This window comes from Vulpes lagopus, chromosome 10 (genome assembly GCF_018345385.1).
Source record: "Vulpes lagopus strain Blue_001 chromosome 10, ASM1834538v1, whole genome shotgun sequence".
Taxonomy (NCBI): domain Eukaryota; kingdom Metazoa; phylum Chordata; class Mammalia; order Carnivora; family Canidae; genus Vulpes; species Vulpes lagopus.
Window position 1 is genome coordinate 69,847,259 of NC_054833.1, and position 27,031 is coordinate 69,874,289.

A 27,031-nucleotide genomic window follows, 5' to 3' on the forward strand; every position below is an offset into this window, starting at 1 on the left:
CCCTGCACCAGGAAGATGCAGAGCAGCTCCCCCAAGTGCTAACACCTGAGAATCAGCACAACAGGCCCCTCCCTCAGAAGACCAGCGAGACGGACCAGGCCCAGGGGAAGTCAAGGGACTTAAAGTGTACAGAATCGGAAGATACTCCCCCGTGTTTTTTTGTTTTTGTTTTGTTTTGTGCTTTTTTTTCTTTCTTTCTTCTTGATTTCTGATTGCTTCCCCCACCCCAACCCCCCTTTTTTTTTTCCTCCTTTCTTTCTTTTTCTTTCTCTTTCTCTTTTTCTTCTCTTTCCCCCCCTTTTTTCTTCTTTCTCTTTTTTCTTTTTCTCTTTTCTTTCCTTCTCTCTCTTTTTCTCCTTTTCCCAATACAACTTGTTTTTGGCCACTCTGCACTGAGCAAAATGACTAGAAGGAAAACCTCACCTCAAAAAAAAAGAATCAGAAACAGCCCTCTCTCCCACAGAGTTACAAAATCTGGATTACAATTCAATGTCAGAAAGCCAATTCAGAAGCACTATTATACAGCTACTGGTGGCTCTAGAAAAAACCATAAAGGACTCAAGAGACTTCATGACTGCAGAATTTAGATCCAATCAGGCAGAAATTAAAAATCAATTAAATGAGATGCAATCCAAGCTAGAAGTCCTAACGACGAGGCTTAACGAGGTGGAAGAACGAGTGAGTGACATAGAAGACAAGTTGATGGCAAAGAGGGAAACTGAGGAAAAAAGAGACAGGCAATTAAAAGACCATGAGGATAGATTAAGGGAAATAAATGACAGCCTGAGGAAGAAAAACCTACGTTTAATTGGGGTTCCCGAGGGCGCCGAAAGGGACAGAAGGCCAGAATATGTATTTGAACAAATCCTAGCTGAAAACTTTCCTAATCTGGGAAGGGAAACAGGCATTCAGATGCAGGAAATAGAGAGATCCCCCCCTAAAATCAACAAAAACCGTTCAACACCTCGACATTTAATAGTGAAGCTTGCAAATTCCAAAGATAAGGAGAAGATCCTTAAAGCAGCAAGAGAAAAAAAGTCCCTGACTTTTATGGGGAGGAATATTAGGGTAACAGCAGACCTCTCCACAGAGACCTGGCAGGCCAGAAAGGGCTGGCAGGATATATTCAGGGTCCTAAATGAGAAGAACATGCAACCAAGAATACTTTATCCAGCAAGGCTTTCATTCAAAATGGAACGAGAGATAAAGAGCTTCCAAGACAGGCAGGAACTGAAAGAATATGTAACCTCCAAACCAGCTCTGCAAGAAATTTTAAGGGGGACTCTTAAAATTCCCCTTCAAGAAGAAGTTCAGTGGAACAATCCACAAAAACAAGGACTGAATAGATATGATGACACTAAAGTCATATCTGTCAATAGTAACTCTGAACGTGAATGGGCTTAATGACCCCATCAAAAGGCGCAGGGTTTCAGACTGGATAAAAAAGCAGGACCCATCTATTTGCTGTCTACAAGAGACTCATTTTAGACAGAAGGACACATACAACCTGAAAATAAAAGGTTGGAGAACCATTTACCATTCAAATGGTCCTCAAAAGAAAGCAGGGGTAGCCATCCTTATATCAGATAAATTAAAATTTACCCCGAAGACTATAGTGAGAGATGAAGAGGGACACTATCTCATACTCAAAGGATCTATCCAACAAGAGGACTTAACAATCCTCAATATATATGCCCCGACTGTGGGAGCTGCCAAATATTTAAACCAATTAATAACCAAACTGAAGAAATACTTTGATAATAATACACTTATACTTGGTGACTTCAATCTAGGTCTTTCTATACTAGATAGGTCTTCTAAGCACAACATATCCAAAGAAACGAGAGCTTTAAATGATACACTGGACCAGATGGATTTCACAGATATCTACAGAACTTTACATCCAAACTCAACTGAATACACATTCTTCTCAAGTGCACATGGAACTTTCTCCAGAATAGACCACATACTGGGTCACAAATCGGGTCTGAACCGATACCAAAAGATCGGGATAGTCCCCTGTATATTCTCAGACCATAATGCCTTGAAATTAGAACTTAATCACAACAAGAAGTTTGGAAGGACCACAAACACGTGGAGGTCAAGGACCATCCTGCTAAAAGATGAAAAGGTCAACAAGGAAATTAAGGAAGAATTAATAAGATTCATGGAAACTAATGAGAATGAAGATACAACCGTTCAAAATCTTTGGGATGCAGCAAAAGCAGTCCTGAGGAGGAAATACATCGCAATACAAGCATCCATTCAAAAACTGGAAAGAACTCAAATTCAAAAGCTCACCTTACACATAAAGGAACTAGAGAAAAAGCAACAAATGGACCCCACCCCCAGCAGAAGAAGAGAATTAATTAAAATTCGAGCAGAACTAAATGAAGTCGAGACCAAAAGAACTGTGGAACAGATCAACAGAACCAGGAGTTGGTTCTTTGAAAGAATTAATAAGATAGATAAACCATTAGCCAACCTTATTAAAAAGAAGAGAGAGAAGACTCAAATTAATAAAATCATGAATGAGAAAGGAGAGATCACTACCAACACCAAGGAAATACAGACGACTTTAAAAACATATTATGAACAGCTGTACGCCAATAAATTAGGAAATCTAGAGAAATGGACGCATTCCTGGAAAGCCACAAACTACAAAAACTGGAGCAGGAAGAAATAGAAAACCTGAACAGGCCAATAACCAGGGAGGAAATTGAAGCAGTCATCAAAAACCTCCCAAGACACAAGAGTCCAGGGCCAGATGGCTTCCCAGGGGAATTCTATCAAACGTTTAAAGAAGAAATCATACCTATTCTACTAAAGCTGTTTGGAAAGATAGAAAGAGATGGAGTACTTCCAAATTCGTTCTATGAGGCCAGCATCACCTTAATTCCAAAACCAGACAAAGATCCCACCAAAAAGGAGAATTACAGACCAATATCCCTGATGAACATGGATGCAAAAATTCTCAACAAGATACTAGCCAATAGGATCCAACAACACATTAAGAAAATTATTCACCATGACCAAGTAGGATTTATCCCTGGGACACAAGGCTGGTTCAACACTCGTAAAACCATCAATGTGATTCATCATATCAGCAAGAGAAAAACCAAGAACCATATGATACTCTCATTAGATGCAGAGAAAGCATTTGACAAAATACAGCATCCATTCCTGATCAAAACCCTTCAGAGTGTTGGGATAGAGGGAACTTTCCTCGACATCTTAAAAGCCATTTACGAAAAGCCCACAGCAAATATCATTCTCAATGGGGAAGCACTGGGAGCCTTTCCCCTAAGATCAGGAACAAGACAGGGATGTCCACTCTCACCACTGCTGTTCAACATAGTTCTGGAAGTCCTCGCCTCAGCAATCAGACAACAAAAAGACATTAAAGGCATTCAAATTGGCAAAGAAGAAGTCAAACTCTCCCTCTTCGCAGATGACATGATACTCTACATAGAAAACCCAAAAGCCTCCACCCCAAGATTGCTAGAACTCATACAGCAATTTGGTAGCGTGGCAGGATACAAAATCAAAGCCCAGAAATCAATGGCATTTCTATACACTAACAATGAGACTGAAGAAAGAGAAATTAAGGAGTCAATCCCATTTACAATTGCACCCAAAAGCATAAGATACCTAGGAATAAACCTAACCAAAGAGGTAAAAGATCTATACCCTAAAAACTATAGAACACTTCTGAAAGAAATTGAGGAAGACACAAAGAGATGGAAAAATATTCCATGCTTATGGATTGGCAGAATTAATATTGTAAAAATGTCAATGTTACCCAGGGCAATTTACACGTTTAATGCAATCCCTATCAAAATACCATGGGCTTTCTTCAGAGAGTTAGAACAAATTATATTAAGATTTGTGTGGAATCAGAAAAGACCCCGAATAGCCAGGGGAATTTTAAAAAAGAAAACCATAGCTGGGGGCATCACAATGCCAGATTTCAGGTTGTACTACAAAGCCGTGGTCATCAAGACAGTGTGGTACTGGCACAAAAACAGACACATAGATCAATGGAACAGAATAGAGAATCCAGAAGTGGACCCTGAAATGTACGGTCATCTAATATTCGATAAAGGAGGAAAGACTATCCATTGGAAGAAATACAGTCTCTTCAATAAATGGTGCTGGGAAAATTGGACATCCACATGCAGAAGAATGAAACTGGACCACTCTCTTTCACCATACACAAAGATAAACTCAAAATGGATGAGAGATCTAAATGTGAGACAAGAGTCCATCAAAATCCTAGAGGAGAACACAGGCAACACCCTTTTTGAACTTGGCCACAGTAACTTCTTGCAAGATACATCCACAAAGGCAAAAGAAACAAAAGCAAAAATGAACTATTGGGACTTCATCAAGATAAGAAGCTTTTGCACAGCAAAGGATACAGTCAACAAAACTAAGAGACAACCTACAGAATGGGAGAAGATATTTGCAAATGACCTATCAGATAAAGGGCTAGTTTCCAAAATCTATAAAGAACTTATTAAACTCAACAGCAAAGAAACAAACAATCCAATCATGAAATGGGCAAAAGACATGAAGAGATATCTCACAGAGGAAGACATGGACATGGCCAACATGCACATGAGAAAATGCTCTGCATCACTTGCCATCAGGGAAATACAAATCAAAACCACAATGAGATACCACCTCACACCAGTGAGAATGGGGAAAATTAACAAGGCAGGAAACAACAAATGTTGGAGAGGATGCGGAGAAAAGGGAAGCCTCTTACACTGTTGGTGGGAATGTGAACTGGTGCAGCCACTCTGGAAAACTGTGTGGAGGTTCCTCAAAGAGTTAAAAATAGACCTGCCCTACGACCCAGCAATTGCACTGTTGGGGATTTACCCCAAAGATTCAGATGCAATGAAACGTCGGGACACCTGCACCCCGATGTTTCTAGCAGCAATGGCCACAATAGCCAAACTGTGGAAGGAGCCTCGGTGTCCATCGAAAGATGAATGGATAAAGAAGATGTGGTTTATGTATACAATGGAATATTACTCAGCCATTAGAAACGACAAATACCCACCATTTGCTTCAACGTGGATGGAACTGGAGGGTATTATGCTGAGTGAAATAAGTCAATCGGAGAAGGACAAACAGTGTATGTTCTCATTCATTTGGGGAATATAAATAATAGTGAAAGGGAATATAAAGGAAGGGAAAAGAAATGTTGGGAAATATCAGGAAGGGAGACAGAACATAAAGACTCCTACCTCTGGGAAACGAACTAGGGGTGGTGGAAGGGGAGGAGGGCGGGTGTTGGAGGGGATTGGGTGATGGGCACTGAGGCGGACACTTGATGGGATGAGCACTGGGTGTTTTTCTGTATGTTGGTAAATTGAACACCAATAAAAATTAATTAAAAAAAATAAAAATAAATAAAGTAAATAAATAAAAAAATAAAATAAAGTCTATCCAAAAAAAATAATAAAAAAATTAACAAAAGTCTGTCCAATTTGGTATTTTGATCCACATGCTACTTGAAGCTTTCTCTACCCTGTCTAGCCAGTCTATTGACATCACAGGAGCTAAGCTAGCACACCTCCGCTTCTTTCTTCTTCTAATCTTTTCTGCTTCTTGCATGGGAAAATCGGTGTACTAGAACCAGCTCCTACCAATTTGTTAGAGCTGACTATTGAATTTTCAGGAATTTTGTGAAATGGCTAAGTTATTATTAAAAGTTAAACTAAGTAAATTAAAATTTCAGTGACATAATAAAAACAAAGACATACTCAAATACATCCCTTTCTTTTTTTTTTTTAATTTATTGATGATAGTCACACACAGAGAGAGAGAGAGAGAGAGAGAGAGAGAGGGGCAGAGACAGAGACACAGGCAGAGGGAGAAGCAGGCTCCATGCACCGGGAGCCCGACGTGGGATTTGATCCCGGGTCTCCATGATCGCGCCCTGGGCCAGATAGGCGCTAAACCGCTGTGCCACCCAGTGATCCCCTATCCCTTTCTAATTCTTTTACTACATTTTACTATTATCTGTGTTTTAAATCATTTTCATTTATTATATCCATATGGTGGAACTACTGTATAATTATCACAGTACTACATATTTCTTTCCAATTCCACATTCAGCAATGTCCCATCAGTAGCTTGAAATCAATTATGTGTGTATTTATGCCACAAATATTAACAAAGATTACAAATGGGGGCTTGACTTTTTATTTGTCTAGATTTAAGAAAGTGAGGGAGAAAATGTTGATGAAGACTAAACTTCAAAGTTTGTCTTGCCTGTAGCCATTATACTCTGAATAGCACACAAAATTGAGGATATATTCTAATATTCAAAAATTATCTGGCTCAGAAAAAAGTAGCTTATGTCATTGATGAAGGAGTGAAGTTCCAATGTCTTTATTTTTTCATTTTCATGTTATTCTTTAAAGTAAATAAAACTATCAATCAACATTCATGTTGGAACTACACTTGGAGAAAAGGTTATTAAACATTTATTAACCATGCCGTATAAACAGCACCGTGCCTCCCAACGTCACCCCCAGCCCTCTATGGGAGCAAGAGAGGAGGGAGAAGGAAAAGACAATGTTTCTTACTTACCTATCTACTGCTACCATCTTCTTTCTCAGTTGTCATCCTCCAGCCTATTCTAGTCAAAAAAAGCCTTCCTGATGAAATGGGTGAGGATGGTCAAAAGACAGAAACTTCCAGTTTACAAGATAAATAATTACTGAGGATATAATGTACAGCATGGTGACTATAGTCAACAATACTATATTGCATATTTGAAAATTGCTAAAGGAGTAGAACTTAAAAGTTCTCACCATAAGAAAGAAAAGTTTTTAACTCTGTATCATGATGGATATTAACTAGACTTACTGTGGTGTTCATTTTACAATATATACATATATCAAATAATTATGTTGTATACATAAAACAAATACAATGTTATATGTCAAATATATCTTAATTGAAAAAAAAAGCTTTTCCTATGTGCTTATGTAGTAAGCATTGTGTTAGGCACTTGGTGATGGCATGGTAGGTGGTGTTTGTCCCAAGGGAAGAAGAGCCACAGAATTTTTATATTAGACATAGCGCTTGCCCTCCAGAAATTGTAATCCTTACAGTCCTTACAATCATCTGGTTGCAAGAAGACAAAAAAGAGCCTAGCTCTTTAATGAGGCACAGGTGACAGTGGCTCAGACAGACCAGTTCCCTAACCAAAGAGAGCTTCCTTCAGCCACACCTTTTCAAATTCATCCTCAACTCTTACTTTTTGTTTTCATCCTCAACTCTTACTCTCTCTCGTATATGTCACAACTTCTTTTGTTAAGGATCACTAGCCTGCCAGTCAGCAATCTATGTGAGGTACCAACAAAATGGCCCAAGCCCAGTTACAACCTCAATGTCCATTTTCCCCCTCAGAAACTCAAGCATCCTTGCCATGCCACACAATGGGATACAGTGTGCTGTGATTTCTCCTCCTCACTCCACTCTGCAAATTTGTTTTTATATAGATAGACATAAGGCAAATCCATAAGTGTACTAACAGATGTGCAGCTGAGAAATGAGATGTCAGCCTCTGCCTTTTGAAGGAGTCAGTCTTTGTAAGTGATTCCTTGGGAAACCCTAAGCATCTCTGCTCACTCTGACACTGAAAAGAGAGGGGAAAGCCACAGCCAACTCTATGAGGTCAATGAGATAATTCTGATATGCACCCCCTACCCCACTACAGTTTTCTGCTCCTTGAGGAGAATGGCCCCAAATATTGGTGGGTCTTTGTAGAATACAGGCTATTTTTTGTTCCTTTTACTCAGCCTTAGATAAAAAATCATCTGGTCATCCATTCTAAAACAACAGGATAAGTGCCTTTCAATAACTTACTATATTAACAAAGTAGAATCTAACACTATATTAAATAAACATTACTCTACTATGACTAAGTGGAGTAAATTTTGGGAATAGTAAAAAGTACTACTCACTGACCTTTTACTATATCACGAACACTTGCTAAGCACTTTCTAGACTTCATTTTACGTAATTCTTACACTAACCTGTAAGATAGTTATTACCCACATTTGGCCTGTGAAGGACTGAGATTCAGAGGAAATCAATATTCTGCAGAAATTCACATAGAGTCAAGATGCAAGTAAGGTCCAACTCTGAAGTCCATGCTCTTTGGTTCACCATAAGGATATCCATATCCAAACACCTCTATATATTCTGCAAATGTATTTGAAAAATGCCTTAGTAAGATAAGGCTAAAAAAGATATCTTCTTAATGAGAGTGTATAGCCAACATCATGCTTGGGGTGGAACACTTGACACATTCCCTTTTAAATAAGAAGCAGAAGGATGCCCATTCTCACTAGTATCCTACACTCTTCTAGAAGCACTTGCCAATGATATTAAATTAGAATATAAGACAAAAATATAAATGTTTTGAAAAGAACAGATAAATTATTTTATGAATATTAAATAATTGTTTACTGAAAAACCCAAAGAGAATAAACTAAAATTTCATTGGAATTATAAGATTATAAGAAAGTTTAATAAAATTTACCAGAACAATTTGTGCACTCAACACATTTATTACACATGTACTGTACGCCAGTCACTGTTCTAGGTGCTGAGTATGCAACAGTGAACAAAACAAACTCTGCCCTCAATTTATCTTTTGGGATAAGGTGAGGAGACAGATATTAAACTAAATGAACAAATGAATATATAATATAAATCCACTAGTGATAGATGCTGTGAAGAAAAATAGAGTAAATTAATGGAATTAAGATTGATAGGGATTACTATTTTAGATAGAGAAGTGGACAGAAAAGACCTTTCTGAAGAGATGGAAATTTGAGTACTCTTAACAAAATACTCTTATAACTTAAGGGAGTAACCCTTAGCAATAGCTAGAGGAAGAGTATTACAGGCAGAGGGATGAGCAAGTACTATGGTCCTGAAATGTGAGCTTAAGTTGCTTCCTTAAACCAAACAGCACTTTGCTTCCAGGGCAGGGCAGGGCAGGGCAGGGCGGGGGAGGGGGGGGGGTAGTGCACAGAGAGAGGCCTGGAAGGGCATTTAATGGAAGTTCCTCTACTTAGAAACATGAAAAATGGGGAGACAGTTTCTGTCTTGGAGTGAGAATTTTGAACTTTGAGTCTAGTAGGAAATAATTGGAGGGAAATGGCAATCACATTTATATTTTAAGGGTGCCACCATGGTTGCACTAGGAATAGACTATAGAGGATGAGTGATAGCAGAGAAAGCCAACAGAAGGTGAGAGACACATGGAAGTAGCTCAGATGGGAGATGAAGGTGTCTTGGACTAGAGTAGAAGTAACACGGAAAGAAGTAGATTGGGATGCGTTTCTAAGAAAGATCTAGTGAGGTTTGGTGACAGTTGGGAATGGGGAATGAGAGAAAGAGAAATCAAAGATATTGTCAAGTTTTTGGCCTACACTTCTGGTTGAATGGAGCTGGGGAAGCCTCAAAGAGGAATAGATTGGGAAGGAAGCAAAAGCAAGGATGTGGTTTTGAATGGGTTTAGCTTAAGATGTCTATAACAAAGCTAACTGCAGAAGTCATGTAGCTGTTGGATATATAAATCAGGAGCTCAGGGAAGAGTTTGAGGGCTTATAAATAATAATTATAAATCTGGGGGACATCAGCCTATAGATAATATGTAAAGATGTGAGATGGGATGATATCAACTGAAGGTGAGTTTCTGAGTTTGGAAGACTGAGTCATGGGTTTTTCCAGCATTTAGTGGTCAGAATGGTATTAGACGAATAGTATTACATGAATTATATAATAGTATTAACTTCATTATATTGTCAGTTAAAGGATTTAGGGGAAATTTTTCCTTTACAATAAATAAATGCTGTGATCCTATCTAGTCTACTATTTTGGGTTTTTTTCTTTTTTTTATTTATAAATTTTTATTGGTGTTCAATTTACCAACATACAGAAAAACACCCAGTGCTCATCCCGTCAAGTGTCCGCCTCAGTGCCCGTCACCCATTCCCCCCACCCCCCGCGCTCCTCCCCTTCCACCACCCCTAGTTTGTTTCCCAGAGTTAGGAGTCTAGTCTACTATTTTGGTATCTGAACTGATTGTTAACTGTGTCCCATGACTTTAACTCAGATCTGACAATGTCCCCAATATCTCATTTAATGTATTTCCAGAATATTTTAAGGGGTTAATCCGCTTGTGAACTATAGTTTTCTAGAGTGCCCTCAATCCTATGACAACAGCAGTTTCCTATCTGTCTCTACTTCAAGTGATTATCACTAATATTGTCAGCTCTGGCTCAGTCCCATTCTTTCACATTTTGTATTATAATATTATTAACTTCAATAACATCTGATCTATATAACTGGGACTTAACCACATTTCTCCAAGTTAATTTTTTAGATTGGTTCCATAGATTTTTCTGATTCTTTTAATTTAGATTAATTTTATTATTTCTAGATATATCTGCTTCAAAAATGAGCCTGAACCTAGAAAGAGTGATTTTGGAAAGTTAAATTTAGAACCACACTTTGTACCAACAGATATAAGAACTCAAGAAAGCAAGTCAATAGGTAATGCTCTGTGTAACATGCGTCTTTATTAATGAGTGCTTTTATTATATACTTTATTATTTATTAATGTGTTTCTTAAAAGTCCTCCATGATTTGATGTCTGTTGAAAGAATTTGCTTGAAAGTATATGGCTTATAACTGCAGTGTCAAAGATTTCAGTAAGCTATACAGAAGAATTTCCTAAGATATGTTAAATATCAGAATGGACAATATCTAGAAGTCACAAATTAAGAATACATTTTAATGTTTATTTTTCTAGAAAGAAAATATCTGAGTTTCCTTCATGTCAACACTGAGTTTTCTTGTCACTGTTAAAAAAAGAAATCAGTTAACTATGGGCATCGTGCTTAATAAAAACTTACTTTACAGAGATTAAAGTAAAGAAATTTACTTTCTTCAAAATTTAAGGAATCTCTAAGCTAGGAACTAGCCCTGCAAAAGTTCAGAGAATTTTAGAGTTTTGTGTTGCCTTTGTTTTTCTTTCTCTGTGATTATCAAAGAACCACGCAATTGAATCATTCTCACTGCCCCTTTGATTGAGGCTCCTTGACTCCACATTGCCCCATATTGATTCATTTCTCTGAAACACTTCATCATCTAAATTCTCAAAGGATTTGTTTACATACAATGTCTCTATTTCCTCAACATTTGTTCAAACCTCAGACAACTCCAGCCTGATTTCTCCACCATCCACTGAAGCGACTCTGATCAAGAGTATCAATGATCTCCACTGCTAAGTCCAAATAATATTTCTGTTTTCATTTTCTTCCACTTCTCAATATAAATATAGTTGGTTGATCACTCCCTCCTTCTTAATCTCTTCTTTGGGATTTTGGAACTCCTATTCTTGTTTTCCTACTCTATTACTCTTCAGTCTCTCCTCTTAATTTATCTTCTCCATCATTAAAATAGTGTACAGTTGACCCTTGAACAACATGGGGGTGAGGGAGACTGAATCCACTGCACAGTTAAAAATCAACATGTAACTTTTGATTCCCCCAAAACTTAACTAATAACTTACTGTTGACCAGAAGACTTTCCAATAACATAAACACATATTTTATATGTATTATATGCCATATTCTTATAATAAAATAAGCTAAAGAAAACACGTTATTAAGAAAATCATGGGACACCTGGGAGGCTCAACGGTTAAGCATCTGCCTTTGGCCCAGGGCATGATCCTGGAGTCCCAGGATTGAGCCCCATGTCGGGCTCCCTACACAGAGCCTGCTTATCTCTCTGCCTGTCTCTGCGCCCCTCTCTCTCTGTGTCTTTCATGAATAAATAAATGAATCTTAAAAAAAAAAAGAAAATCATAAGAGTACTATACTGTATCAAAAAAATCCATGTGTAAGTGAACTCAGGTAGTTCAGCCTATGTTGTTCCAGGATCAAATGTATATCACAATTTATCTATTCTACTGATGAAATTTTTGGGTTTTAGTTTGTCGACCATTACAATGATGAATAAACATTCTTGTTTATGCATCCTGCTGTAAAATTTTCTTGAGAGTGTCTATCTAGGATTTATATTGCCAAATATACTTATCTTCAACTATCATAAATACTGGCAAACTATCCAAAGTATTTGTACCAATTTGTACTCCTATCAGATTTGTGAGAGCTCTTTTTGTTCTGCTTTCTTGTTAACATTCAAAATTGCTCAATTTTTATATTAGTATACATAATAGTATATCATTATGTTTCAATTTACATTTCCATGATTACCAATAAGTTTGAGAACTTTTTTGTAAGACTGTTGATCAATTAAATTTACACTTTTGGAAATCACCTGAGCTTTAACTCATTTTATTTTTAAAGATTCTTTTTTTTATTTCAGAGAGAGTGCGCATGAGCAGGGGGAGGGGCAGAGGGAGAAAGAGAAGCAGACACCCCACTGAGTGCAGAGCCTGAAGTAGGGCTTGACCCAGGGCTTGATCCTAGGATCCTGAGAACATGACCCAAGCCGGAGTCAGATGCTTAACTGACTGAGCCACCCACATGCCCCTTACCTCATTTTAAAAGTAGGTTTGTCCTTTTCTGTTTTTTTTTTTTTTTTTTAAGATTTTATTTATTTATTCGTGAGAGATGCAGAGACATCAGCAGAGGAAGAATCAGGAGCCTGATACAGGACTCAATCCCAGCACCCCGGGATCAAGACCTGAGCCAAAGACAGACGCTCAACCTTTGAGCCACCCAGGTGTCCCAGTTTTTGTCCTTTTCTTATAGATTTCTTCATGTATTCTGGTTACTAGTTTTTTGTTGGTTTTACGTGTTGTGAATATCTTCCCTTTTCTCTGTTTTGTTTTGTTTTTCACTCTTTGGTGCCTTTTTGATAGACAGACGTTCTTTGACTTTAATAAAGTCAAATACACCAAATCTTTCCCCATTTGATTAGTACTTTTTGTACCATATTTAAGAAATGTTGGGCAGCCCGGGTGGCTCAGCGGTTTAGCGCCGCCTTCAGCCCAGGGCCTGATCCTCCTGGAGACCTGGGATCCAGTCCCACGTCGGGCTCCCTGCGTGGAGCCTTCTTCTCCCTCTGCCTGTGTCTCTGCCTCTCTCTCTCTCTCTCATGAATAAATAAATAAAATCTTAAAAAAAAAAAGAAATGTTTCTCTACTTTGTGGTCATGAAGACTTTCTCCTATTTATCTTATAAAATATAATAATTCTTCTTTTTATATGTAGGCCTAAAGTCTACCCAAAATTAAATTTTGAGTGAGGTAAGGGTCAAATATAATTTTTTTCATGTGAATATACAGTTATTTATGTAATTTAAAAGGCTATTCTTTTCCTAATGCTCAGGGCTCTTTGGGGCTCTTATTCTATTTATTTGTCTATTTATCATTAATACTATACCACATTAGTTTATGTAGCTTAAAATAACTCTTGAATCTGATAGAGCAAGACTTCCAACTTTGTTATCCAAGAATATCATGGATATTTTCTATTTTCCATTATGATTTTTTTCTCTGACCCGTTCGTTATTTAGAAGCATATGTCTTCTTTCAAAACATTTGAAACTTTTCTAATTATCTTTTGACTATAACTTTTTAGCACAATGACAGGGTTGTGTTAGGATATACTCCATATGATTTCAGTCCTATGTAATTAGTTAACATGACTCAATATATAGTAAATTGTTGCAAATGCTCTGATGTGCTTGAAAATACTGTATATCCTATAGTAGTTGAGTACAATGTTCTGTATATGTCTTTTAGGTCAAATTTTCTCACTGTATATTTTAACTCTCTATATCCTTATTGATTTTTCTGTTTGCTTATTCTGCCAATGAGAAATTTCAGGCTTCTATTTTTCCTTGTAGTGTAAAATTTTGATTTATGGATTTTTAAATGTAGTTTAGATGATGTTATCAGTTACATAAAATTTAGAATTATTATGTTTCTAGTGAATTGAACCCTTTTTCATTATAAAGCAATTGTCTTACTATCCAGTATTACTGTAGTTGCCCTAGCTTTCTTTTGGCTACCATATCTTTTCCACCATTTTATTACCTTCTTGTAACACTGCAATATAGATTTATCTCTTGTAAATATCATACTATTAAATTTTAAAATCTACTGTGGTAATCTTTGCTTTAAAATGGAGTGAAAAAAATAAAAAAATAAAATAAAAAAAAATGGAGTGCTTAGTCTATTTACAGTTAATTACTGATATCTTTAGATTTAACTTTGCTATCTTATTTTGTTTTTTTATTTATTCAATTGGTTTTATATTTCTATCTTCTCATGTTTTCTTTAGGATTGAATTTTTTAAGTTTCACTTTTCCTCTTTATTAATTTGGAAGTTATATACTCTGTTTCTATTCTTTAAATGATTACTCTAGAAATTACAATATGCAACCTTTTAAAATCTAGTGTTACCCTCATTCTAGACAATAAAAGGATCTTAGAACACTTCAATTATTTTACTGACATCTGACTTTTATGTTATTGTTAAAACCCAGAGTCTTACCTAAGTATTATCCAAATTAGACATGACTGAGACTAAAGGTATGATTCCTCCTGAGGCAAAATTCCTCTCTACCTGTAAATCTCTGGAACCAAATAATATATATATTTGCAGAATGCAAAACCCAGTTCTGACCCCCACAGTTTGATAATAGTCAGAAATAAATAACTAAAAGTTATATTCTATTAATAGAAACTCATTTTAAAAGCAAATTAGGATACATTTAGCTTTGAAAATGTAAAGGTAATATGTAAGCACCTAAGTTTATCAAATTACATTTCTAAAAAGTTTGCTAGAAGTAGAGAAATAGTTTATTGGTAGTAAAATTAGAAGTAGTCTAATAGTATGGAAATATCATTTATGTTTGGATTTGTTTCTTTAGAGCCAGTGAAAGAAAATCTGAAATCAAGATCTTTTAGACCTTTTCTTTATCTTAAGGACACAGCTGAGGTAGGTTAAATTTGTCCACTTAACAATTACTTGGAAGAAATTCAGATTAACACTAACAATTTTACATATACTTCTATAAATCCCAAATTCAAATGTATTTTAGGATTCAAAAACATAAAATTTTAAAGTGATTTCATCTTTGATATTACTAAAACTTTATGTACAGAGAAAATGCAGAAAATAATATATTATTTGCCTGACAGTCCATACAGCAGAAATTATTTATCGAATATGATAAGGAAGAAATTATCATAAAGTCAGTTAAAACAGGACATCATAAAAAACTATGCATGCATAACAAATATTTCATTTTAATTTAAAATATGAAAATATGTATCCATTTGTAATCTTCTCGTGTGTATCCAAGACCGTTTTTTTGTTTTTTGTTTTTTTTGAGCATGCTATGGTTATTTAAAGTATATAATTACAGTAATAATTACCATAAACAGGTTTGGAACCAACAATACTGACTTTTTTTTTTTTTTACTGAAGTATAATTGAAGTATTGTACTATAATATTCAATGTTACATTAGCTTTAAGTGTACAACATAGTGGTTTGACAACATGTTTTATTTAGGTTCATGTTTAATAAAAATCTTTCAAGATATATATATTGTAACATCACAAGTTTACTCATAATAATAAATTTATTAGCAGGGTGCCTGGGTGGTTCAGTGGGTTAAGTATCTGCCTTTGGCTCAGGTCAAGATCTCGGGGTCCTGAGATGAAGCCCTGTATGGCGTTCCCTGCTCAGTGGGGAGTCTGCTTCTCCCTGTCCCTCGGACCCTCCTCCCCACTTATGCTTTCTCTCTCTGTCTCAAATAAATAAATACAATCTTTAAATAATTATTATAATAAATTTATTAGCATCTTTTAGAAAACATGCAACATTTTAATTTAAAAAATAAATTGAAATATTCATTTGACTTTTAAAAAATTAAATAATACAGGAAAGCTAATAAGAACACAAAGCACCTCCATCCCATATTTGTTGTTCTAATTTCCCCTTTTCAAACGTAACCATGTTTAACTTTGCCAGGGGTGGGGTGTGGTGTGGGGGGTGTAATTCCTCTTATAATTAACTCCATAATTTTAAAAAATGAGCTTCTAGTACTATTTTTTAAATTTATCTACTTTAAATATTATCTACTGAATAATCAGTAAAACATATTTGAATTAACTTATTTATACTACCCTACACGTCTCCCCTTGTTTTTTCTTCTAAATCTTTGTTTTTGTTTTTTTAAGATTTTATTTATTTATTTAAGAGAGAGAGCACAGAGGGAGAGGGAGAGGGAGAAGCAAACTACCCACTGAGCAGGGAGCCTAATGTGGGGCTTGATCCCAGGACCCTGCGATCATGACCTGAGCTGGAGGTAGATGCTTAACAGATCGAGCCACCCAGGTGCCCCTCCTTCTGGATCTTTGATAGTTACTTTTTTGCTTTCTCTATTGTTCACTTTTGTACTGATAAATAAAATATCTAAATATTTTTCTTTTATATCAACTTCAGTCACTAACTCCTGATTCCCCTTTACATAAGATGAAGACTTTAGCTGTCCTATCCTTTTCTCCCGCTCTCCTCCACACCTTTGTCCTGAAGTCAAGTATATCTTTGACATTGTTTTGAGGTCAATTTTGCAACTCTGATTAAGCCGTCATGTTTTGTCTATAGCTTAATTCTATAAGTCAAAACCACAAACAGTATCTATGCTGTTATGATATTGCAAATAATCATTCGTTGTAGAATAAAGTAATGTGCTAGGATTACGATTCTTCTCAATGGGTAAAATGTAAAAACAAAGACTCCTTTATTTTATTCTCCATCAGTTACTCAAAAACTAATGCCATTTGTCAGTCTACATCATATTGAGAACTTGACTGTCCTGTACACTTCTGTATTTTTTCCTGAATATTCTAGTTGCCTTCCTTTTTTTTTCATGTGGAGAATGGTAATAATACCAAACATTTATGTAGTACTTAAAGTACCTGTATAGTATAAACATACACCTATACATGGATGTATGTATATGTATGTGTATGTATAATTTACATCCCCAATGATTCAATGAAGTAAGTACTATATTCCTATTTTATAGATGAGAAAAAAGAGGTACAAAGAAGATAAGTAATTTGGCTGAGTTCAATTATAAATAACAGAGCTAGGAAGAACGTAACAGTCTGATACATGTTCTTTACCTCTAAGATAGGCAGCATCTGAAAAAGAAACATGTAACTTTCTCATTTTATGTGGATACAGAGACACCTTGTTTGTTCTCTCTATTAAGTAGAACCCATTCCAATCTTCTTGGAGGAATTGTTCATTGGAGCTCAGTGACTTTTTGTTCTAAATTTGACCCATTATTTTTAAGCCTGCGCTGCAGTTATCACTGGGTCATTCCATTCCTGGTTTAGTTGCCAAATTCTACTACTCCATGTCTTCTTATTTCTTGGATTTCATCTTTATTTTTTTCTAGAATATGTCTTCAAGAAACTTCTCTAAGGATGGTACATAGATGCCTGGACATATATTTATTTTTTCCATGTATATGATTGATAGTTTAGCTAAGTAGAATTATATGTATAAAATCATTTTTTCCCCTAAACTTTGATGACATTGCCCCACTGTCCTATGCCATTCAATGCTGCTAATGAAAAGTTCTCAGTCTTTTGTAAGTGATCTTACTTTTTTTCTCTGGAAACTTTTAGGATCTTCCCTTTATCAATGTTGTTTTGAAATGTTTTGAGGATATGTCTGAGTGTTGTAATTTTACTTCAATTCATTCTGCTCAGTGTTCAACAGACCACTTTAAAGTCAAATGTCTTTCTTTAGGTCTTAAAAAAATGTTTCTGTTATTTTCTTCCCCATTTCCTTTCCACTATTTTCTCTGTTCTTTAATGGTCAGGTATTAGATTTCTTGGATTGATCCTCTATATTACTATTCTCTATTTTTTGTCTCTGAAAAGTTGCTCTTTATTCTGGTCCTTTTACTTCATTTTGGTTCAGTAATGACACTTTAAATTTCTTTCCTGTTCTTAGTTGTTTTTTTTCTTCTCATAGTTTCCTGTTATATTTGTTCTCAACATTTTATGAGGATATTAGGGTTCATTTTCTGAAGTCATTTTCTGTTTCTTGAATTATCTCTTTTCTGGTGTTGGTGTTCCCTTTTTTAAAATCATAATAGGTGTTTTTGAAATTATTGATTTTCATCATACCTGATAAATCTTCATTTGTTCATATTTAAGAATCAAGATATGGGTTAATCTTTCTATGAAACTGCCATTAATTTTATAAATAAACATCTCTCCAGAATTGAGAGCCAACTTTTCTGTGTATACATCAGCATTCTCATCCAGCTAACTTAACTTTAGCATAAGAGGGTGGAGATCAGGTAATCTGACTGGTAGTCTGTCCTTCAGAAGAGAGTTTCACTCTGGGAACCAAACTCACATTAGCAGGAAGTTTATTAACGGAAGAGCACGAATTTATCCTGGGGTTAATTAAATACAGTTTTCTACGGCTTTGCATGTGGGATAGGATAAGTGGGAAATAGAGGAAGTGACAACTGGTTCAGAAATTCCATAGAATTTCAGTTAACCTGCTTCTTTACAACTTTTGTTTCCCTTCTCACCCTAAATATCTGCCAAGTCTAAGTCTAGAGTTTCATCAGAAACTGTAATTATTTTAATAGCTCCAAGATTTAAAATATAATTGATAAATTCAATAACCACTATTGATAAAACTACAGAAAATACTTGCTTAATATGATAAAGAATATCAGCATAATTTTAACAAGTATACCTATATAAAAACCAATAACCAATTTCATATTAATGATAATACATTAGTCTATGGCATGGCAAGAGTGACACATATCACCATTATTATTTATAAATAATATTGTATTGTTCCCATACAAGTATTGAACAATGCAATTGGAAAAGATAATGGAAGCAGTAAAGGCTCTGGAGAATTCTGATGCAGTATGGCTGAGTAAGCCCCTATTATACCAGCCTGTCTCAGACAATGACTATAAACTCGGGACAAGAAACTCAGAAAACACACACACACACACACACACACACACACACACACATTACCCGAAGACCCCAGAGAGTGAACAAAAGCAGGTGAAAAAGAAAAAAAAGAAAACATAGAAACTTGTAGTAACTGATTTGCATGGGGCAAAGTTGCTATTTTTATGACTTTTGGCTTGAAGGGTGGATGAAGTTGGCACTTAATGGGTCATCTGAAACTCCAACAGAAAACTGATATATTTTTCTGGAGAGAAGAACCAGAGAGCGATGTTCAAGGCAACCCAAGCTTCTAGAAAGTGAAGGGAGGGGACTAATCGAAAAGAACCGAAGATGACAGCCAAGTCTCTCACTAACCAAGTCTCTCACTAACCCCTGAAACATGCATGTTTAGGGAGACTGCAAGTAGCCCAGCTAAGGATACAACTGAACTGAAATTTGAGCTGCTGCTCCAGAGACAGAGTGTATTTTGAACCTGACCAAGTTCATTGTTAATATAAAAACAGCAATAATCTTTATAGGGATATAGCAGATTCATCAAAGTCTCCCTCTATATTAGAGCCAATCTGGAATCCTAACCCTGGAAAAGTTAGATCACTTTTTCCAGTTCTCCCCCTTCATTCAGAAGTATTCTGCTGTATCTACTCTATGTATGAGTAATGTTTCTGTTTAAACAAAGATAGTTTTGTTTTGTTTTGTTTTTTTGCTCAGTATTTGAACTTTAGACTTTCCCTGCATTTGGACAAATAAATTTTGCATGTGAATATAATGAGGACAAAGAAGATAAAAGTTAGCAAAAAGTGTGAACACAGTCCAATTTTTAAATTTTTGTAGATTTGTTTCCTCCTCTACAAAGTGTTATTAACATCCCTATCATAGGGGGGTTTTTTGAGGATTAAATAAACATTATATTTGGAAGCATTTAAAGACCTAGACAGCTGTTAGTTATCATACTTAGATATGCCAAATGTGAATAATCAAATTTAAATTACTTATCAATATACACAGAAATAATTCCTAAGATAGTTTTCGTTTTCTCCTGATGTTCAGGTGAAGAATCCTAAACTTTTGCATGATCTATATTCACAGACTAAACAAGCATGTAGAAGAACACTGGGTCCTACAACCATTTATCCTGCACCCAAGATTCAACCCAGTGCTTACAAGAAGGAAAAAGACTCTACTTTATTTGCAGGTATATGTATAGTATGCATTTATATTGAAAGAGTTATGAAGCCTTTCTTTGACTAAATGCCTCCTCAAACTGAATTGCTTATTGCAAGAGAGAGGTGAAGGACTCTCACCCACATGTCACTTCACACATAGATGAACAGAGTGTCCACCACCATCACTACCTCATTAGAGTCATGAAGAGGTTTCACAGAACATATAGTGCACAGAAACAAATTTCCTCATAATGTTTCAGGGCTCCAGCTCCCTCACTAGCTTGCTCAGGCAGCTGAATGCCTGAATTCGTAACATACGGTAATATCTGGATTCACCTATTAATTTCTAAGGGGAGAATTTAACAGTATCCAGATAAACAGAGTGTCCAAAGATTTCCTTCTATTATTTTTGAACTAGTATCAAGCCTGGATTTAAGTGTCCTGATTCAAAGATGAGTAGATGGAAAAACAAGGACATGAGACTTCTTAAATATCCTGTAGCAAATAAAGGAGATACTTTAAAAGATAGCTAATGGTCACAGTCTGACAGAAATTGTACCCCATGAAACAGGAAAAAATTTAGACAATAACTGTTTTATAAGCTCAAGAGATTAAAGAAAATAAGGATTCTGTGAAACAAGATTCAAAGATATAAAAGGTAATTGTCAAAAATGAAATGGTGCTGTCAGTGCTGAAAATATTTTTAGGGTAATTGGTAATGATAAAGCACAACCTAAATTATATCAAATGTAATGAAGAGTAGAATAAACATCCAAATCAAAGATCCAGAGGGCAGATTTAGGAAAATCACGCAGAATGCAATGTAAAGGAACAGAACTATGACTGGTTAAGACAAGACAATACATTGAGGGAACAAAACTGGTATCCAACCCTGAGATAACCAGTGTTTGGAAGAGAGACCAGAACAAATTGAATGCACTTGCTGAAAAAGAGCATAGGGAAGCTATCTTGGAATAATAGAAACACTCAATATCTTGATTTTGTTGATGCTTCCATGAGTGTATATATATTTGTCAGAATTCACCAAACTATACATGTAAAATGTGTACATTTAGTTGCATGCAAATTTTACTTCAGTAAAAAGAAAGCAAAAGATTAATTCTGCAAGATTCTAAAACACCAGAAATAAAATAATCTAAGGGTGCCTGGCTGGCTCAGTCAGTTGGATGTCTGACTCTTGGTTTTGGCTTAGATCCTGATCTCAGGGTCATAGGGTTGAACCCTGTGTCAGGCTCTGCTCTCAGCACAGAGTCTGCTTGAAGTTATCTCTCTCTCCCTCTGCCCCTCCCCCTGCTTGCACTCTTGCACTCTCTCTCTAAATAAATAAATGTTGGGAAGCAGTGCACTAGAACACAAACTGAGAGCAAGAGAAAAGTTGAATTCACTGCTAATAGCGTATGTGTCTAGGAACACTTCTAAGAAAGTAGGAAAATGCTGGAGGGCCTGCCAGGCATATTTGAAAGAGTTCAACCCTAAACACTTCCTTCATGCTAGGTGGCAAGGTCAGTTTGATCTCTGCTAACTAACATCCCTCTTTACCAATAGTGTTTAACCATCTGAGGCCTCCTATTGTCTAATAATGACTACATGTTGGAAAGATTTGAAAATTTAAGAATGTCTTTCTTCCACAAAAATCTCCAAGGCCAGTTTTATTCTTGATGTGTCTTAGCCAGACATCAGATCCTTGACCTCAGTCTTTTCCAGTTCTGTTTTGTTCACTTAATAAACTCTTACTTTAAAAAAAAATGTCTTACTAAGTAGTTATATAGATTAAGCACTATGCCAGGTGCTTTCTATTGTTTTTTACACTGTAAAATATTTTCTGTAAGGTATTTTCTGAATTCCATGATATATGTGTGGATTTTATGAAAATATTTTATAATTTCAGCTCAAACTGGAGAAAACCCTGAGGAATCATTCGATTTGGCTGGTCGCTTAGAAGATTATATCAATAAAAGGTAATTTATTTTAACATTTTCATATTTTATTGTGTTCATTGATATTTCTAACAGGAAGAGTTCTGCCCTTTATTTTTTAGTAGATCAGAATGAATTTATTTGGGTACCTTATTACCATTAGGCCTGTACTACGATCCGGTGACTGGTCTAAGAGTGTGCTACTAGTCAGCATCACATTCATACCTTGAACTCATGCTCTATCTGCTTCAAGTTCATAGGCAAATGGAAAAAAGACATAGAAAAATGAATGGAGAGAATACAATTGTGTTTTTCTAGTAGAGACACATTTAATTAGACTACCATATGGATGTAAGAAAAGTAGCTCTGTAGTTTCATATAAAATTCTTATCTTTCTTATTAGATCCTGAAACTAAGTAAAATCATGTTAACCTAGTATGTTTTAAACTTTGGAGCAATCATATACAGCCTCTCTAAGTTTATCTCAGTCCTTCTGTTTCTTTCTAAGATGATATCTGGGGAAACAAATGAAATACCCATTAGACTTTGTGATGTTGAGGAAAAGGTACTTCAGTAAGCATCTTGGTCAATGCCCTTGTACTCTACTGGTCTCATTTCTAGGTATTCTGTGGCTGTGGACATCTTGGTTCATGAATATATGGTCTATTCTCTCAGAACTTGGTTAGGGTCCATTCTCAACTCTCATTACTATGGGAGAACACTCTGAGCATCTGTCACAACACAACCTTATCTGTCCATCACTCATGCCAGGCCTTTGATATGGGCTAACTCACCCCAGAAATAGCAACCAACTTGGTAAGACTAAACTCAGTGTCCATGTCCTATGTGAACCAAAGGAAATCTGGAATGAAAACTATATCGTCTTTCTGCCTGTAACTATACCATACTGTTGCATTCTGTTAACAAAGCTGAGGCCAACCTATGTTGTTAGGAAGCTGCCCTTGCAAAGCTCTTTTTACCCCAGAATCTCAACAAAGAATGTGACAAATATCTATCTACCCCTGGTATTCTCCTCACCCTCCATAATATATCTCCTCCACACTCAAGAGCCAAAGAGGCATATATATTATTGTATAGCTTCCACCTCAGCTTGGATTTGAGGGAACTATTGGCAGTGACTTTGAGGGATTGAGAGACAGATAAGAAGTGACAAACTGAAATCAACCCTATCATTATTTATGCTGAACTTGTGCTCATTTTCAGAAGAAAATCTCCCCCACAGACAGGTGATTTTAGCAAAGAAGAAAACAAAACCATCAGAAATGATCAATTAAGTGAATATTGTTCCATAAGAAAGAAAAATTTGCTCCCCTTGTGCTTTGAGGATGAATTGAAAAAGCCAAATGCCAAGATAATCAACATTAGTCCAGCAAAGACAGTAACTTCTCATATGGTAATGGTAATAATATCTACTGTAGTTCAGTAAATATGTGTATAATTACTCCTTATAGGAATCTTATATTCTAATGACTGGAATCTTTGATAAATTCCTTTTACTTTTTTGCGGATTCCTGGGGGGCTTAGCGGTTTAGCGCATACCTTTGGCCCAGGGCATGATCCTGGAGACCCAGGATCGAGTCCCACGTCAGGCTCCCTGCATGGAGCCTGCTTCTCCCTCTGCCTGTGTCTCTGCCTCTGTGTGTGTGTGTGTGTGTCTTTCATGAATAAATAAATAAATAAATAAATAAATAAATAAATAAAATCTTTTAAAAAATTCTTTTTACTTTTTCAATTTCACATTGCAAAGTGACAACACTTCGATTCTTAATGCTCTTTTTAGAACTGCCACCCCAAAAGTGGGGATTCCTTTGCATCAGCTGAAAGTTTTGTGTTTTTCTTTATGAAGAAGGTTTATAAAATTTTCTTGATTATAAAAGAAATATAAAACAAAAATGGCATTTTTAAAAATGACTGCATTATGTTTCACCTTTCTAACAATCTATTTTAGCTTTTTGTTTTGTTTTTTGTTTTTTTTTTAAATTTTTATTTATTTTATGATAGTCACACACACACACACAGAGAGAGAGAGAGGCAGAGACACAGGCAGAGGGAGAAGCAGGCTCCATGCACCGGGAGCCCGACGTGGGATTCGATCCCGGGTCTCCAGGATCACGCCCTGGGCCAAAGGCAGGCGCTAAACCGCTGCGCCACCCAGGGATCCCTATTTTAGCCTTTTGAACCAGAAAAAACATGCATTTAAGGCTATTTGGTAGCTCACAGAGTCTCTAGGAAGGCTAAGACAATCTGGCTTGAAAGCTATACAGTTAGGAGTCACCGAGTTACAACCCCAGACTGCTCCACCAGGACCCATGCTTTGTTATGGAGTTTGTGACTTTGATTCTGGGCAGGAGATGCTTTTTTTTTTTTTTTTTTTTTAAGGTTTTATTTATTTATTCATGAGAGACATAGAGAGGAAGGAAAAGACAACAGAGAAAGAAGTAGGCTCCCTGTGGGAAGCCTGATGTGGGACTCAATCCCAGGACCCCGGGATCATGACCTGAGCCAAAGGCAGACGCTCAACCACTGAGCCACCCAGGCATCCCAAGAGATACTATTTTTAAGACCTTTGCCACTGCTGCCCTTCAAAGCAGGTATACCTGCTACCATTCTCACTAGAGTAGCTTTCATAATGCCCACCTTTTCCTAGTGTTTGATTTCTCTGAACAGAAGACTATCTCAGGTGTATCTGATTGGCAGATCCTAGGTCACATGCCTATGTTCTAATCTCAAGGGAGGCTTAGAAAGCTAGTCTTTGCCTCTATGTAAAAGTACATAGATTTGTAAGGTGGGAAATTCCCAGAGGTATTGGACAGACCAAAAATAGGACAAATCTCCACTACTGTGGCTAAATGGGTAAAACTGACATCCCAGTGGATTGTAAAATTAGATTTTCATCATCTTTTTAGTAATTGTAGACAATAATATACCTTTCTCACTAAGTATACTGATGTACAACTAGATGAACCTGGTTTCTTACTTCATTAGTTATATTTCTAAGGGAAAGGTAGCAATCATTGACTTAAAGTTTGCTAAGTAAATACTGGTAATATGTATATTTGACCAGTTTCTTTGGAATTAATCTTTTTGCCCTACAATGGAAATATGGGAAAGAGTTTAGTGAATAGGTCAAATATACAAATTTTGCTACTGCTGTGACAAAATAGTCTATTTTTAAGTCAATATATTACTTTGGGTATTTCATTCCACAAATATATATTCAGGCTTTTTATGTGCTAAGTAAGGGTTGGAGTACAAGAATAAATATAATGTAAAGATATTTTTATATTCTTAGAATTATTTATTAGAATATCCAGCCTTTGCAATTTTGGCTTATAATTAATTATGTCTCTTAAGATCTTTGACTCAAGATTCATTTTTTTTTTTTTTGGTATGCTTCTTATTTCTGAATGTGGGACCTAAGAAATGCCAGAACAATGTTCCATCCCACCAACTATCCTATTTTTCCAATGACAACATTCACACATCTAAGAAGTGTATTTATTTTGTCATATCTCACTTATTCAAAAAGGGTTTTAGTAGGCCAGAAATTCAGATTTTACCCCTAACATTTTGACAGAATATTAAGAGAAGGAAGTATGTCACATACAAGTACATGTTTTTTTTTGTTTGAATACCATTATTGTTCATATTAAAAACTTCTTAGTAGTCATTTTTAGAATATCTTATTATTTTATTTTCATGTTTAAAAATATAGGTAGCCACCTTGACTCACTGGACTGGTGACTAAGTACTCTTTTCTTTAATCCACAGGAACAAAATGACACAAATCCCATAATTTTCCATGAGACTGGATATGTACAAATGTTACTTTTGACAAAAAATAAGCTTCCTCTCTATCCCATGGAAAAGGAAAACATTTACCCACATAAAAGACCAGATTTTGTTTTAGAAAGAAATTGTGAAATCCTCAAATCTTTAATTAGTGATCAATGTATTATTCTTTCCAAACCTAAAAGAATTATGCCTACTGCATGGAAAAGAGATATACGAGCACTATCTTTTAAAGTGGGCCATAGAGTTGTAGAGGGTAAACTAAAGAAGGAAACAAGTAAGCAGACATTTGAAAACATATCCTGGAGCAAACTCTATGATTTCTCACAGACTTTTTCCAGCCTAACAAAAAAATTTGTGGGCTTCTTTGATAAAACTGTTACTCAAGAAATGAGTGCCAGACATGGCAACTTGGAAAGAATGTTTTCTACAGTAAAACCAATTAGCAAATTCAGTGCCTTACCTGTCAAATATGGCTCAAAGCCTTTAAAAACTATACTCGAAGTTCATAAATTAAATAATATAACACCATTGGATGATTTGTTAAAATAGTCAAATGAAAATTAGACACCTCAGAAAATATTGTTTATACAGCAATATTTAGTAACAAAAATCAAATAATGACGTTCAAAGATCATAGAAGAAATTCTTACCAAAATAATGTGCAAATGGATGCTATAAGAAAGCAAAGCATAGACACTGGAATTACAAGTCAACAGTCATCTGTTCAAGAAAAGCCAACATTTTTAGTAAATAAAAGTACAAAATTAGGAAATATTTATCAACAAGAAGAACTAGTTCATGAATTTTTATGATCTCAATTAGATTCCTCAATCATCAGCATTTCTACAGTAGTCTGATTTGGGACCAAAAATGGCACAGACTGTTTCTGGAAATTTGCTGTTAGAAGCCAAATAACATCAATAACTCTTGCTTAATAATTGAGTATCAAATAAGACAAATGTACCATTAACTTGATGCATGTGGAAATAATCGTGTATCAGCATTTTGGATAATCCCTGGAAAATAGTCTTACATTAGCATTTCACGCAATTAA

General features: G+C 35.7%; 1 protein-coding gene across 1 annotated transcript in view; it reads left to right on the top strand.

Annotated features, from left to right (window-relative positions):
• C10H1orf141 (chromosome 10 C1orf141 homolog) overlaps window positions 1-26,526 on the top strand; it is a 49,180-nt gene extending 22,654 nt beyond the window's left edge. The window contains exons 4-9 of the mRNA XM_041773018.1: window positions 10,484-10,596; window positions 14,955-15,022; window positions 20,109-20,253; window positions 22,134-22,203; window positions 23,386-23,575; window positions 25,954-26,526. Of these exons, the coding sequence (XP_041628952.1) occupies window positions 10,484-10,596; window positions 14,955-15,022; window positions 20,109-20,253; window positions 22,134-22,203; window positions 23,386-23,575; window positions 25,954-26,526 (1,159 nt within the window). The remainder of the gene's footprint in view (window positions 1-10,483; window positions 10,597-14,954; window positions 15,023-20,108; window positions 20,254-22,133; window positions 22,204-23,385; window positions 23,576-25,953) is intronic.
• The last annotated feature ends 505 nt before the right edge of the window (window positions 26,527-27,031 follow it).